This window comes from Vitis riparia, chromosome 7, assembly GCF_004353265.1.
Source record: "Vitis riparia cultivar Riparia Gloire de Montpellier isolate 1030 chromosome 7, EGFV_Vit.rip_1.0, whole genome shotgun sequence".
Taxonomy (NCBI): domain Eukaryota; kingdom Viridiplantae; phylum Streptophyta; class Magnoliopsida; order Vitales; family Vitaceae; genus Vitis; species Vitis riparia.
In genome coordinates this window covers 3,172,214-3,188,683 of record NC_048437.1, presented here as the reverse complement: position 1 = coordinate 3,188,683, position 16,470 = coordinate 3,172,214, and the positions used below count along the sequence as shown (strand labels likewise).

General features: G+C 33.5%; 2 protein-coding genes across 2 annotated transcripts; both read left to right on the top strand.

Moving 5' to 3' along the window:
* The first annotated feature begins 2,298 nt into the window (after positions 1-2,298).
* LOC117917955 (ABC transporter F family member 5) lies at positions 2,299-8,294 on the top strand. Its single transcript, XM_034834440.1, has 9 exons — positions 2,299-3,407; positions 3,893-4,234; positions 5,117-5,257; positions 5,371-5,550; positions 5,693-5,848; positions 6,829-6,930; positions 7,039-7,167; positions 7,839-7,943; positions 8,041-8,294. The coding sequence occupies exons 1-9, from the start codon at positions 2,502-2,504 to the stop codon at positions 8,134-8,136; spliced, it is 2,157 nt and encodes a 718-aa protein (XP_034690331.1). The 5' UTR covers positions 2,299-2,501; the 3' UTR covers positions 8,137-8,294.
* A 1,532-nt stretch (positions 8,295-9,826) lies between these two features.
* LOC117917956 (programmed cell death protein 2-like) lies at positions 9,827-14,024 on the top strand. The gene is made up of 7 exons (XM_034834441.1): positions 9,827-10,018; positions 10,096-10,182; positions 10,251-10,348; positions 10,428-10,726; positions 12,131-12,335; positions 12,853-13,057; positions 13,626-14,024. The coding sequence occupies exons 1-7, from the start codon at positions 9,911-9,913 to the stop codon at positions 13,749-13,751; spliced, it is 1,128 nt and encodes a 375-aa protein (XP_034690332.1). The 5' UTR covers positions 9,827-9,910; the 3' UTR covers positions 13,752-14,024.
* The last annotated feature ends 2,446 nt before the right edge of the window (positions 14,025-16,470 follow it).

The window sequence follows — 16,470 nt, the reverse complement described above, 5'->3', positions numbered from 1 at the left end:
CTTGGGCCTATGGCTGGCCCACAAGGGCCTAATTGGATGTCACCGGACTTAGACTAGCCTGAAGAAAGACCCATCAAGGGATTGGGCCAATTGCGTGAATCCACTCGTTTCAACTGGGTCAAGCTCCATCCAGTTGAAACTTGGACGGATTAAAAGTTAAATTAAATGAAGCCAAACTTACCTATTAATAATTTCAACATACACGAAACCCAACCCACATTCAACCCATGGGCAATTCGAATTCTCATGAGTTACCTTGGATTTCTATGGGTTACCAAAAAAAAAAAAAAAAACTTATTTTAGTATTTGTAAAATATAAGCAATATACTGAAAATATCAAAAGCTAAATATTTTAAAATTATGAAATAAATCAATAGTTATTAATTTAATATAAATAATTACTCGGTTACATTGCAATAGTATCCTTGTCATGTTCTGACTATGATGATTGAATTGATTAAAAGGTTTAGTCTACCATTTTTTAACATTAATTGATTTTCATATAAGATGATAAACCGTAATTTATGGTATTTATAAACTTAAAACTTAAAAGCTAATATAAATATCTTCGTAATAAAAAGAAACTTATACATATATTATGAATTTTTTTCTATTATCTGATGTGAGATATCATAATAAAAATCTGAAAATATTTCAAATTTATTTTAAAAAATCATTATATTTTGATATTAGATTCTAAAAAATTATGTTAAGTAACAACTTGTCAATTATTTATTTATTTATTATTATTATTGAATTGGAAACCTATTTTATGTTTTAAAGCACAAAAACTATTTTTAATATTAATTTAGAATTTTATTTTATTGAATTAATAACTAAACTACATGATGAATCTTAATCTCTTTAAGCTATTTTAAAATTTTTTAATTAAATAAATCTAAACTTTTAAGAAATATTGTATAGTAATAAATTGTTGTCCTTTTTTGTAAAATTCACTTTGACTAATCATAATGTATTTCATGTAAGCAGTAATACATGTTAAATGTAACTTTTCACTAACATGACATAAACTTACATCTCGTATTTGATGGCCAATGTATGAACAAAACTCATGTAAGCTTAAGTTTTAAAGAAAATTGATAATTTAATATGATACCTAAACTTGATTTCACGGAATATCATGTATGAATAATTTCTCCATACTTTTAAAATAATCATCTCCTAAAACCATAAAATATAACATAATTCTTAGGGTTCATGTTAATTTGATTGTTTCATATTTGTGTTATTATTATGTACTCAAATATAATCTTATCATTTTATATTTTGGTCCATTATTATTTTATCCCCTAATTCCATTAGTTTATATTTTGTATTATCTTATTCATATCACCATCCCATATATCTACGCTACTACCCAATTTAGATTTTACGATACATCCAATTAAAATTAAATTTTCATGGACGTATGTGGTAGGCATATTTTCTATTCACTAAAATATTAAATAAAATCAATATTTTCTTTTATTTTGAAAGGGATCTCAAAAGAGACACACTTGGATGATTATATTATACATCATTTATTTGACAACGTGGATTAAAAAAATGGAAGAAAATAATTAATTATTTATGAATTTCAATTTGTTATTGTTTTGGATTTGTCTTTACACAGACGTGGGGTGTGCACAATCCTGGAATACAATACACGTGGCAAGAAATCTGTGGAGGGCATCATCTAAGTTAAGAATGTACACCACAAAACTTGTATTCCCGTTGGACGTTATCTTCAACCTCACTTATCTCTATTTTCTGTGCCACAAAAATATTTCATATTTCAACCGTGAGAACCTTCTATGACGTGACCACTTGTCTTATCATTGGGAAAATACATATATTTGTTATTTAAAGTAATAATTTTTGTGATTCACAATTAGTACTATTTTTATCTCAAGTTTAAAGTCAAAAAAGAAAAAAGAAAAAAAAAAAAGTATTGGGTTGTTTAGTTGGGTTTTGATTCTAATAATTTTATTTTTTTTAATGAAATTTGACTATATATTTTTTAATTAAAAATTATAATCTACTAAATTATTAGAAAATCTAGTTAAATAATATTAATTTATTGATGGTGAATTGAATTTTGAAAATCTATTTTTGCATTTAAAATAAATATTTTTGTAAGGATTGTTGTAAAAAATGATAGGTACATATATACCGATTTTTAAATATTAATAAAAAATAAAAAATAAAAAATATATAGAATTTAAGTAAATAAATAAAATAAATCACTTTCAGTTTAGATTCTTCTTTCGCACCTTAAATCCCTTATTTTTTTCTCCTCATTTTTCATGGGCTAAGAGTTTCTCTGTAACTCTGGAGAGAATCGCCGAGAAACTCTACTTTGCCCACTCTCTTTTTTTTCCATTCGTAGCATTTTTCTTGTCTCTGCAAAAACCCTAATTTTCTCTCCCAATTTCTCACATACCCCCAAATTTCCCGTACCTTCTCGCACTCAGTTTCCCGCAGATTCTTGATTGCCAAACATGGACTTAGCCACGAAGCTTCAGTGCATTGATCTCCGGTCAAGCTTCTTCACCGGCTCGGCCCTTCTCGATGCTCGGAAAACCGGTTTGCGTCCTCATTTCCGTCCACATACCCGGTCGATTCCGATTTCTGCATCCACACATTCCATAACAGGTAGTAATAGTTCAATCAAGGCAAGTGCTTTATTCAATTCCAGAACCAGGAGCTCTATGGTCTCTTCGAAAGCAGTGGCGATGGATACGTCGGTGGCCGAGACTATGAGTCGGGAGGATATTGAGTCGTTGTTTTCGAACAATTCGGTGGATGAGGCTTATCAGAAACGTGTGAATAAGCAATCGAACAGTGGCGCCTCGAGTATTTCATCGGGTGTTAGGTTGGAGAATGTGAGTAAGGGCTATAAGGGTGTCACTGTATTGAAAGATGTGAGTTGGGAAGTGAAGAAGGGTGAAAAAGTGGGTTTGGTGGGTGTTAATGGTGCAGGAAAGACGACCCAGTTGAGAATTATCACGGGTCTGGAAGAACCCGATTCGGGGAACGTAATTAAGGCGAAAATGAATATGAAAATCGCATTTTTGAGTCAAGAGTTCGAGGTTTCATTGAGTAGGACGGTGAAGGAAGAGTTTATGAGTGCGTTTAAGGAGGAGATGGAGATAGCAGCAAGGTTGGAGAAGGTCCAGAAGGCGATTGAGAGTTCAGTGGATGATTTGGAGTTGATGGGGAGGCTCTTGGATGAGTATGATTTGCTTCAGAGGCGAGCACAAGCTGTTGACCTGGATGAGGTTGATGCGAAGATCAGTAAGTTGATGCCAGAGCTTGGGTTTGCCCCCGAAGATTCAGATAGGTTGGTTGCCTCATTTAGTAGTGGGTGGCAGATGAGAATGTCCCTAGGGAAGATTTTACTTCAGGTATAACCATGTTTTAATTTATAAATTTGGTGTGTAAACTTGAATGATAATTTTGATTTAGGTTGTAAGAATGCATCCGAGTATCTTGCTTTTTAGGCAACTTTGATTCGTTGCACAGTAAATTTGATAGACAGGTAACTTGAAATCCTTGACTGAGAGATGCTATTCCCCTTGAATTATATGTACTTGTATGGTAATCCACTTTGGAAGAAGTGACAGATTATCGGATGCATCAAAATGATTAGTGGGAATAGGCTACTCTTTTGTTTGTTGTTATCACAAATTATTGCAGCAAATTATCCCAATTTTCGATATGACTGGGAAGGGTTCTTTTATATTATAGTGACACTTACATCGTTAGTGTGCACATGGTATATGCACTGTTTTAAAATGTTTAAGTTTTGTTCGCCTTTTATATTTATAATTTGTACTAGAATGCATGGGTGTTATTGATCGGTTATAAATATACTTGTGATCACTTGCAGGAGCCAGATTTATTACTATTGGATGAGCCCACAAATCACCTTGATCTTGACACAATTGAATGGCTTGAAGGTTATCTAAACAAGCAGGATGTGCCCATGGTGATCATATCTCATGACAGAGCTTTCCTTGATCAGTTGTGTACAAAAATTGTGGAAACCGATATGGGTGTATCCAGGACATATGAAGGAAATTATTCTCAGTATGTGATTGCAAAGGCAACATGGATTGAAGCTCAATATGCAGCATGGGAAAAGCAGCAGAAGGAAATTGAACAGACAAGAGACTTAATAAGCAGGCTAAGTGGCGGAGCAAATTCTGGCCGTGCATCCACTGCTGAAAAGGTATATATGGATCTACTGAATCAGTGGGTGGTATAATCTAGTAAATTCCTGTTCATCACAGGAAAAAAAATAGCTAAATCTTTGTGTTGGTGAGCCGTCAAACATTTAACTAAGAATTGGTTAGGCTAATGTGATACTGATGTAGTAGTTTTACATTACTAGTAAATAGCATCACTTGCTATTTACTGTACAAACATTTTTAAACTCTGTCCTTAGAGTGTAATTCAGCTTAACTAATTATCGATTTGCACACCTTAGGGTTGGGTCTACAGGGTTCATTATAAGTGTATAGGCCTTTTGTCTTTTTGTATAGCACTCCTTGTTTAGCGGAGGTTTTCTCAGTCTTTTTATCAGGTTTGTACATTTGGGGAGGACTTCTCATCCTTCTCATGTTTTTCTATTTTAATACAATTGTTTGTTTCTGATTAAAAAAAAAAAAAAGTAAATAGCATCACTTTGCATTAATTTGTATTAATGGCAGAGATACATTTGCTTTTGTTTTAACAGCTTTTCTGGACTTGAATCATTAGTTAGTTGTGCTTACTTAAGAATCAATGGGCATACCATTTATCTCTTTGCACTTTTCCTGGGATAGGTTTGATTTATTTTGTTTTTTAAAACCATCTTGATGGACAACAGTTAAATTGTTTGTCAGTAAAATCAAGTCAGTCAGTCTATACTTCCATTATTAATTTTGACTTTTTTTTACCTCATCAGTGATTACTACAGTTGAGATAATGGTTTGAACTCCTTCAAACCAACTTTGTTCTCTAAAGTTCCTGATTGTCTTACTTCATGGCAGCTGTTTTTTTTATTAGGAAGCTACTGGGCTTAACTAACACTTTTTCTGGTAATTTATTTATTTATTTCTTGTGATAACAGAAACTTGAAAAACTTCAAGATGAGGAACAGATTGATAAGCCATTTCAACATAAACAAATGAAGATCAGATTTCCTGAGCGTGGAGTGAGTGGAAGATCTGTTTTAGCAGTTAAGAATCTGGAATTTGGCTATGGGGATAAGGTGAGTGAATTGTTCAACAAAATGAGAAGAAGGATAACAGTGTTAAATTTTCTGCTTTCTGATTATTGTGTACATATCTTACTTGTATGATATTCATATGCATTACTTGCCAGGTACTATTTAAAAAGGCAAACCTTACAATTGAAAGGGGAGAAAAAATTGCAATTATTGGCCCAAACGGGTGTGGAAAGAGTACTTTGCTTAAACTGATTATGGGCCTAGAGAAGCCTATAGGAGGTGAACTGCTGCTTGGCGAGCATAATGTCTTACCAAACTATTTTGAGCAGAATCAGGTGTGTCATAGTTATTACTGGTGTGCTTGTTGGATTGGATCTTATATCATGGCAATTCTAGTAATTCATGCTTTGGTGCAAGTACCACTTTTGTTCATATGTATTGCCATTTCTGAATGAAATTGACCTACTTAATTTTCAGGCTGAGGCACTTGATTTGGATAAAACAGTGTTGCAAACTGTAGAAGATGTTGCAGAGAATTGGAAAATTGACGATATAAAGGGACTACTTGGGCGTTGTAATTTCAAAGCCGATATGCTTGATAGAAAGGTTTCCCTTTTGAGTGGTGGTGAGAAGGTGAGTTAAACCAGTATGCTTGTTTGTTATTTTGTATCTCTCGTGTTTATTGAACATTAATTTAGCTATTCTTGTTTTCACTGTGCTGACAAGGGAACTCTAGACCGTTGTTTTCTTTTTGTATCTGATATACACATTACAGGTCTAAACTAGCATCTCATAAATTTACTAGATGAATGTTTGGATGAAAATTTATGCAAATAATGATAACTGTAGCTTTCTTTCAAACCGAGATTAAGATTTGTTAATTGATTGACCAATTATCACTGTAACATAGTATAGCCATAAACTACCTATCAAAAAAGTATAGCCATAAACTACACCTCTCAATCACTATCTATGTTTTTCCTCTGATCTGAGGCTGTGTGGCTTGGACATGATCTCTCAATTGCAGATGTCTGCATTAGAAAACTTGAAACCCTTCATGTGTAAAATTGAAAATGCTTATCACACATGTGCATGCATATGATGTAGTTAAATTACCTAGAAGCAGTAGTGCCTACTAACCAATCAAACAAGAATACGAGAAGATAAGGGGTTGTGTTCACTGAACTATCATCCCATCTCAGTTGTGGAAATAAGTTACAGATTGCATGGTTTCCTTGTTCCCAGTAATATTCATTGATCGGCACGGCTATTTAGTCTTTTGCTTTGTTTCATTTTAGGTTCTAACATAGATGCTAGTCAGCTTCTATCTTGCCAAATTTCAAGGAAGATAAAGCTATAAAGTGGGCAGTAATACATAATTCTAATAAAATAATGTTACTATACCAAGACTTTTAGAAGTACAAGGTGCACTCCATCCTTCCCATTTCTTTACCAGTTCAAAATTACACGTTGTATTAACTTACAATATTGGCCTTATGGATGCTGCTTCCCATGTCTTTATGATTCAGTTCTCTTTATAATGCCTGACTAATAGATTTGTATTTTCTATGGTACATTGCATAAACCTGACCATGTTTTCCTGTTGAGTTCAGGCACGTCTTGCCTTCTGCAAGTTCATGGTAAAACCTTCAACTTTGCTAGTATTGGATGAACCAACCAATCACTTGGATATACCTACTAAAGAGATGCTTGAGGTTTGATTCATTTGTTCCTATCCATAATGAGTACTATCTACCATGTGCATTATAGCTTTAAGTTTAATTATCACTTCATGATTTTTTGAACTCTGTTTGTTCTATCAGGAGGCAATAACAGAGTACAAGGGCACTGTTGTTACAGTTTCTCATGATCGATACTTCATAAAGCAAATAGTTAATAGAGTAATTGAAGTTAAGGATGGGAATTTACAAGACTATGCAGGAGATTACAATGTAAGTGTGACCTCGCTCCAATTTAAACTTCTTGCATCATTTTATCACCCTTTTATTATTTTTGTTTTTAAGAAAATTCGCATGTTAGGCTTTAGCTAATTGTGTCAGTGCTTGTGTTTGTGCTTGCACACATTTGCAAACTCGTGTATGTGGTAACTGTTACCATCTGCTGGTGTGGATGTGGGTGTGGATAAACTAGCTAACTGCATGTCACATTCACAAAGATGCAGCCTGTTCAAAACTGGACCCTCTTAACAGGTTCTCAATGCCAACATCCAAATGATGGATGATTTTGATCACCTGATTTCAAGACTTCCTTCAACCGATTATTTCATTATTTCATCAAATCAGTGCATAAAATGACTTTTATCTCTAGCTCTTATGCTTGGATTTACCTGACTGTTGTTTTCATTTCCAAATTCCTTTGCTTGGAGTCATTGGAGTGCTTTTAAACATTCATTTCACTCATGGTCACATCTATTTTTTATTGGAGTGTAAACTTGGCTACACCTATTCAATAAGAACCCTAACTTCCTAAAGGGTCCTATGTGTATGGCACGAGGTTGGCCTTTCTTCCTGCCTGAATATCAAGTCCAATGCTAGTGCAGTGGAATTGCCCAGTTGCTGGGTTTATTTCCTGGTTCCTGATTGTTTGAAATTTAATGTCACAGTATTATCTGGAGAAGAACCTCGATGCAAGAGCAAGAGAGCTTGAACGCGAGGCAGAGCTTGATGAGAAGGCCCCTAAAGTAAAAGCCAAATCCAAGATGTCAAAGGTAAGAATTATTCTCTTAGCCACTCCACTGCATAAATGATATGATATTCGGAAAGGCATACTGAGAAAAAAAATTCCTTTTCTTCCATGACTAACAGGCTGAGAAGGAAGCCATGAAGAAACAGAAAAGGCAGGCATTTCAGGCTGCAAAAGCAAAATCCAAAGGGCTGAAGAATGCAAAGAGATGGAATTGAGTGATGTTCTTTGTAATTTTATCTGGGCATCCTCCTCCATTGTTAACTAATTTTACTCTGCAAAAGCAGCAGGGAGATCAAGTGGCTCTTTGTTTGCCATGTACTCTTTGACCATTTGTATATAAATATAAATAGAAGTAGACATTTTTCCAATTCAAGGTTTGAGGCTGTGTCTCAAAATCACAGGACCTGTCACAGAACTGTGGGCATTGCATGATCATGACTTGAACATAGAAGAGAGTGAGTTTCCAGGATAGATGGTGTATGTTCCAAATTGTTTTTAAAAATAGTTTTTTTTTTTTAAATAAAAAATAAAAAAATTGTTTTTCACCTTCATAAGCATATTGCAATTTTTTTTAAAGAAATTAGTATAATTTTTTTAGAATAAATATAATATATTTTATTGGTGTTTTTTGATAGTGATTTGGGAAATAATTGGAAATATAGGGAATATGTTGAAAACTTTTATAATATATGTACTAGTGCAATGGCTTATAAAAAATAGATTCAAAAAATATGTTTTTTATATTTTATTTTTTAAACACTATTTTGTTTTTATTTTTAAAACAATTAAGAATTATTTATATTTAATATATTTTAGTATGTATCAAAAAAAAATATTTAATATATTTTAGACTGAAACAAATTTTGTGAGAATTTAAAAGAAAATAGTATGATTTTTTTAGAATAAATATAATTTTTTTTGATGTGTTTTGGGAAATAATTGGAAATATATGGAATATGAGATTAAAAAAAATAAATTATATTTGATTTTTTAAACTTGATTTGTTTTTACTATTGTAGATAGTTTATAAAAACTATTTTAGGTTTTGGGAAAGTGTTGGTTTAACATTTCCATGATTAAGGATTTTGTTCATTAATATTTGGTTCTCAAGAAATGCGAACGAGAAAAAAAAATAGAAAAAGAAAATTAAAAAAAATGAAATATTAAATTTAAATTAATGAATTATTTATATATATTACTTTAAATTCATTTCATTTATTTTTTTTTATAAAAAATTAAAATTTTTTTTTATCATAATACCAAATATATAAAACACTTTTCTCAATATTTTGTTTTATTTTCTTAACATTTTCTTAGAACCAAAATAGGATTTAAATTATTTAGGATTGTAGAAAAATTTTATCATAATATAAATATTTTATTTGATTTTTAAATATTATTTAACATTTAAGAAGTACCATAAATAGGATTTAAATTATTTAGGATTGTAGCAAAATTTTTAAAATTAAAAATAGTAAAAATCTAAGAGGAGACAATACATGCTTTTCCAAAATAATAGTAAGATCCATTTGTTATTATTTTTAAAATTTTCTCAATTAGATTATGTTGAAAAAAATGGAGGTGATAAAATTTTAAATGAAAAATAAAAAATATTAATAAATTTAGCCATAAAAAACAAAAAAAAAAAGTTTTTGGAATTTTAATTAAATTAGGAGCATCTATCTTAAAAAAATAAATTACATGTAAACAAATGAAATTAACCTCTTTTTCCACTTCCAAACATGAAATCCATCCCAAACCTTAATCACATTATTATTATTATTATTAATTTTTTATTTATTTATTTTTCTATTTTTAAAACGTTAGTAAGAAAAGGGTGAAAATAAGAAAAAATAGAAAATAAAAAACAGAAAAGAAACGTTAGGGTTTTAGGAGGACGGTAAGAAGAGATTGAAGAAGAAGAGGATAAACCTTGAACTCATAAACCATAAGCCCTAACGTTCGAGTGGAAAACAAAGATTAACTCTGATGGCCATGGGTGAGCGAGTACTTCAGTTTCTAGGCATGCCTGGACCATGGGCTGATGACAATTCTGAACCATCCGATCACTACACCACAAAAATTGGTGGATTGCCAGTGAGAAATGGCATTTTTATCTGATTTTAATATCATTCAGATTTCATTCATAACCCAATTGTTGTTCCTTTTCATAGGACTGGCCAGTTCCGCAGTTTCCCTCCGCAATAACCCACCTACTTCGTTGTGCTGCATGTCAAAGTAATCTATGTCTTGTGGCTCAGGTAATGCTACTTTGAATTTTTTCGCGGATTTGAAATGTGGGTTTTTAAATTTATGTTCCTTTTTTTAGGTTTATGCCCCGATTTCTGGTAAAAGTTTGAAGATTGAAGAGCGGGTAATCTATATTTTTGGTTGTGTGGCACCAGAATGTGGGAAGAGGGCCTCAAGGTATTGTTCCTTGAATTTAGGGTTTTATGTTGTGAGTTTGGAATGGATGGTGACTGGGTTGTGATGATTATTATTACAGCTGGCGAGCTATTCGGGTTCAGAAGTTGATCAGTGCTCGTGAGGAAGTGGGACGTGGGGCTGCATCTCCCGTTTCGGCATTGAAAGATGATCGGTGTGATGATCTGTGGACGTTTGGCTCTGGAGAAGAGGGAGATGATGGGAGTGGTGAAGATTTGGAGGAGCTGGGTAGGGCTCTTTCTGTAGCTGCAAGCTTCGCTTCTCATTCCAAGAAACAGATGAACAATCAGGATGCCAAGACTACTGAGAAGCATTTGCCTTTGAGCCTTGGGACAAGGGTGGTTGCTATTGACGCACCAGGTATAATTTGAATTATTGTGGAATAGTGGTAGGAATTTTTAGGCTTGCCCTCAAGAAAAAGGATAATGGCCAAATTCCAAAGAACTTAGTGAAGTGGAAAAGGAGCGATTATGCAAAATGTGGAAATGATGGAGAATTTAGATACATGAAAATGTTATTTTTAATTAATTGGCTAGGTTAACTCATTCATCTGAAAGAAGTTAACTTATTCCTGTTGTAAATGGTTCTACTATGGTGAGATGATCTTTTCCTTCATTTCTGGGTAGGACTGCAGTTATGGTTTGCCAAGCCATTCTTTTGTAACATATTTAACCCAAGCATAAACCTAAGACTCTAAATAAGCCTGAATCCCGTTAAAACCCATTGAATATTAAGGCTTAAACTTCCTTTAAAATATATATATATATCTTTGAAATATATGCCAAAAGCCCACAAAGACCTTGTTAAACGATCAAGTTTCGTAAAAGTTAAAGCTGGTAGAATTTAGACCCACTATGTATATCATGCACTCTAACACACTTAATCGAGTGTAGCCTTCTTCGGGCTTACATGAGAGCTTAATAAATTGGGGAAATAAAGTAGCCATTTTTGGGCTTGAGTAGATAAACATGGGGTAAGGTTCGAATACATGAGCTCCTGTCAAACGAGGCTTTGGTACTATGTTGAAATACCGATTTTCTTAAAAGTTTAAGCTTGTAGGATTTGATCCCATAATGTATATCATACACTCCAACACCCTTCCTCACATAGAGAGGCACATAGACACATATAGACTAGCAGATAAACAAACCAAAAACAACCTCTTTTTGGGCTTAATAAAATGAGGAAATAAACATGCGGTGAGGTTTGAATATATAACCTCCTGCCAAATGAGGCTATGTTACTATGTTAAAGAACCAAGTTTTCTAAAAGTATAAGTTTGTAGGATTTGGACTCACAATGTACATCATGCACTTGAATAGACCTAAAACCTAACAAAACCAATTAATTATTTGATGCTTAAGCCTCCACAAGGTGAGGCTTAAGGCTCAATTCCTTGTATTGAGGCTATAGTCTCAAGGCTAATTTATAGAACCTCGCCTTGAGGTGCACCTCTAGTTGTATAGCCTTTTAAAATAAAGCTAGAATTGGCATCTAATTATTGCAGTGGGATATTTCTAAGCTGTGGTCATTACTATATGGTAAAAGTGTTATATTCTTCTTGTGTACTTGGCGCCCCCTGTTTTGGCGTGTTTTTATTTGATTTCTTCTCTTTGTCTATCAAAAAAAAAAAATTCTTCTTGTGTACTTGGTTTGCACCCCCCCTTTCTCTTCCGGGGCCCCTTGGCGCTCTTTGATTGGTGTCTTCTATATAATTTTGTTAGCCTTTCAAAAAATATTTGTTTATGTGTTTCTTGATTGCAGTGTTGCCTTGCTTTTATACATATAATACTCAGGAAGAGCCATCCACAAGGGAGGTTACTGTAGTTAGTTCAAACTACTCTCAGGATAGTGAACAGGAGGAGACATGGGAAAAGGAAAGTTATGAATATGATAGGACTTGGAATGCTGACAGGACCTACCTCAAGTTCAAGAAATCAATGGATGCATTTCCAGAGCAATGTTTCAGGTATTTATCCTCTGGAAAACTGGGCTTGACCAGTGGAAATGCAATGACTCTGTAGCTTGTTATAGTTTGTAATCACTTAGTAGCTTGCCTTTGCCATTCTTGCATTTTATAATCAACATAAGTGTCATTTCTACCAACTATAATAAAATAAACTAACTATAAGCGTCTGAGACTTGCTTCAAAATACATCAGTTGTATGTATGCAGGTTAGGTGAAATTTAAGATGGTAAAGAATTCGAAGTTAAAGATGAACTTTAGACTTGAGTATGGACTTATTAGGAGCATACTAACATGCAAAACAAAGAAATTTTTTAATGCCTAATGACTTACTAATTTATGTAGTTTGAAGAAAATCACAGACAGGACATGTTTCTAACCAAGAAACATGATCAAGTATAAACAAATTAGCAAAAGAATTATGGTTGAAAATTTATTGAAATAAAACCATATAAAAGAAGTAACATGGTGAGTTGCTTTAAAGTTTTGTTTTAAGTATTTCATGCTCTTGTGTTTTTAGATACGCATATGGTGGGAAGCCACTTTTGGCTACAGCTAAAGTGGAAAATCCTGGGACATGTAAGCTTTGTGGTGGACCAAGGCACTACGAAATGCAGCTGATGCCCCCATTATTATACTTTCTACAAGAAGGGGCTAATGATTGTAAAAAACATCTTTTGGATCACTGGAACTGGATGACTCTGGTTGTATATACTTGTTCCAAGGTGGGTTTGCACTTTTTTCTCTGAGTAGTTTGGAAAGAAATGTTTATGCCGTCATATTTATGAGTTTTATTGTCAATATTTCATCTCACTAGAAACATTCCCCTCAATTATAATTAGAGGCCCCTTCTGCTAAAATGCACCTGATTGATTATGGAAACTGCCCATTTTTAGAGATACAGCAGGATTGTTTTGCAATATTTTGCATTGAGTGACAGATCAGTTTAGAATATTTAAAGTACTTATTCTTCATTTTAGGACATCTCTGAGGAAAAATTAAATTCACATAATATATGTCCATTGTTCTTACTGGTGTTTGTTTTTGGCAACCTTTTAATGGTCCTGACTCTATAGACAGGGTGCTTTAGGGCCTTCGGATAACAAGAACAAAAACGTTTTTTATTTTTATTTTTAAATAACAGTTCTTACTTCATTTACCAACCAATCCTTGAATTTTCCTTTTCCATATCATTGGTAGATCAAAGGTGACCCTTTATGTTTGTCTAGTATCATGGCCCTTTTTTGTTGATTTCAGCTTGCCTCACATCCTTTTATTCTTTTTTATTTTCAGAGCTGTTCTCACTTTGATGATAAAGGAAAGTTCAATATTGAAGGTTGGGTTGTGGCAGAAGAAGCTGTTGTCATACAATTTGAGGAATCCTTGCAAGAATCTGTTCATAAGGACTATTTCTCGTGATCCTTAGGATATGTTTTTAGGAAAAAAGAAAAGAAAGAATTATATATTTAATGTGTAGATGAATCATTGTTTTTGTTGTTATCTGTTTCTCTAATATTTGATATTATTTATTTTTTGTCGCATATGGCTATCAAGAGTGGTTTCTATATGGTATTATTCTAGAAAGTGATAAAGTTATTTTCTTGAGATTGTTGACATTGTGTTTATGGAGAGTGTTGTGATGGTGTTGAATGACAAATCCTATTATTTTTTATTGTCTCATAATATGAGCGATTCAAATAGCTCAAGAGGGTTGGAAACCTCATTCTATTGTTTTTGAAATGAAACTTTGCAATTGTTATGTTGCATGGCTGGACTAGAATATTGACAAAGTTATAAACATATTGAAGTTATACCTTCTTCTGTACTTATCAAAAAAAAAAAAAAATTATACCTTCTTCTGTCTGTGTTGGGCCTTTGCCCAGTGGCTAACTGGCCTTAAATACTGTCTTGGCATATGATTGTAGAAATCTTTACGCAAGTGGATTAGGTTTGATGTTACTTCCCATGGCTAAACTTGAAATCATTACGGAAGGAGTTATAATTTATATTGATGGCAAAGTTGGCAAAAATTTCCTCATTGAGTGTTGCTTAAAACTATTCTTGGAAGGCCATCCATAATTGTTAGTTTGTTGCCATTATAAGGTTTCTTGCAGACAACATTTCATTTCTATAGCTGTCAACTACATAATTGGCTTGGCCTAAGAAGTTATGACAAGCTGGATGAGGAGAATGCTTTTCATGTATGAGGAAACTTTGTAGTATCTTAATATAATGATATTACTTGTGAAACAACACTCAACTTCATTAAGTGTATTGTCTATGAAATCTAGGCTTGGATAGCCAAAAAGACTCTAGATGTCTTTGGTGTCTAGGCAATATAGATTGATGAAATGTCTGGTTTTGTAGATGTCAATGCAACGTTTTAACATTGGCTTTAACCTGGCAGGTTGATACACTAGACCACACAGAGCTGGATCATGGGACATAATGGAGTTGGCGTAGGACACTATTGAATTGCAGAGGCAACACCCCAGGTGAATTAATCTATGAGGGTTGTTAGGATCACACCCTTCAAGCAACTAGGAAAGTGCTACCTTCTCACCTAGTTTCTTTTCCAACAAGCATGACATGTCTTACAATTTTTAGCAAAATGAAGAGCTTTTATGCATTATCTCTATGGATAAGAATTTTGAAAATTTGTTTGGGGAAACTAGCATTACTCTTGAGGCTAAGTTCAACTAGGTCATATCTTAAACAGTTGAAGAAAGTATACTTTTACTATTGGGAAGTTTGGATTACTTCATTCCTTAGCTTTGGATCTTGTAGGGTGCATGCATCTATCCCTAGAGCTCTCTAGATCTAACACAACGGAAACTAATGGCTTCAAAAACTATTATAAAATAAAGATCTAAAGATTAAGAGACTCATACCTGTATCTGGATGCTCTCAAATCAATCTGTGCGGTGAATAAAATGTTTGAAGGACTCACAAACCTAAGATCTTCCACCTAGTGACTCAAACCATTATCTTGGCACACCAAAGGTGGGTCTTTGGGAGGGATGGAGGCTATGACTTTGTCTCTCTTTCTTTGGAGGTGGAAGCCAATAAACTAAAACCCTAGCCTCATAAGGGGGTATGTTCCCCCTATTGGGCTTAAGTATTGAGGCTTGGGTCGCTTAATCTAGTCTAAAATGAGTCGTAATTGATTAATTAACCATATAGAGCCATCTAATTAATCAATTAACTCAATCTAAAGGCCTTGTTCATTTTCTTTTGTGCAATTTTGCATAATTACCAAAATGTCCTTATGCATAAACATGAACCTAGAGCTAATCCAACCCCTCATAAAACGTCTTATCAAGATATATGAGTTTAGAGCAAGGACCATTGGGACCCATAAAAGTACTGACTTATTCAGAATCTAATTCTGAAGTTGATTTAACATTCCACTACAAAAAATCAACTGAATTCTAGTATCCTATGTAAATAACAAGATGAATTTTGGGTCCATGACCTACTATCCACCACATGTAGACTCCCTATGAACCGTTCTCTATAATCTAACAAGGTAGTGCAATCACCTATCAAAATTACCTCTCAAATCTTTTAGTTACAGATCCCACTTATTATGTGATCAGTTGACATACTTTAACTCCAAGGATCATATGTCAAATTTCCTCTAAAGGAAATGTTATGACTATAGTCTTCTAAATTACAATGTCTCTTGAATTACGCAATGGGACACATTGTCTCTCAATCCCATGAAATATCATGGTGCCTCTATTGAGAATATTTGTTGCCACCAACTTTCATCAACAGTGACCTAATGCATAGGAATATGTGACCACTTTAGGGTCTCATCCATAAGTTAAGAAGCCTTTTGTTAACTTTGACACATACTCAATATTTTCTTAAAGTTGAGAGTCCATGCACTATAATAGCTTAATGAATCATGACAATCAATAGTCTTACATCATGATTCACAGTAGGTCTTGTCTAGTGTGCATCACATACATTAGTGCACTTATCATAGGAAAATCATTCTAACGGTCAAGATAAATCATTCCTTTAATTAGGAGGTAGTATATTACAATTTTAGATGAATTGCCCAATCCATGAACCGACTATGGACAACTTATCACTCCGTAAGGAACCCATGACTTGGATTTTTTGTGTA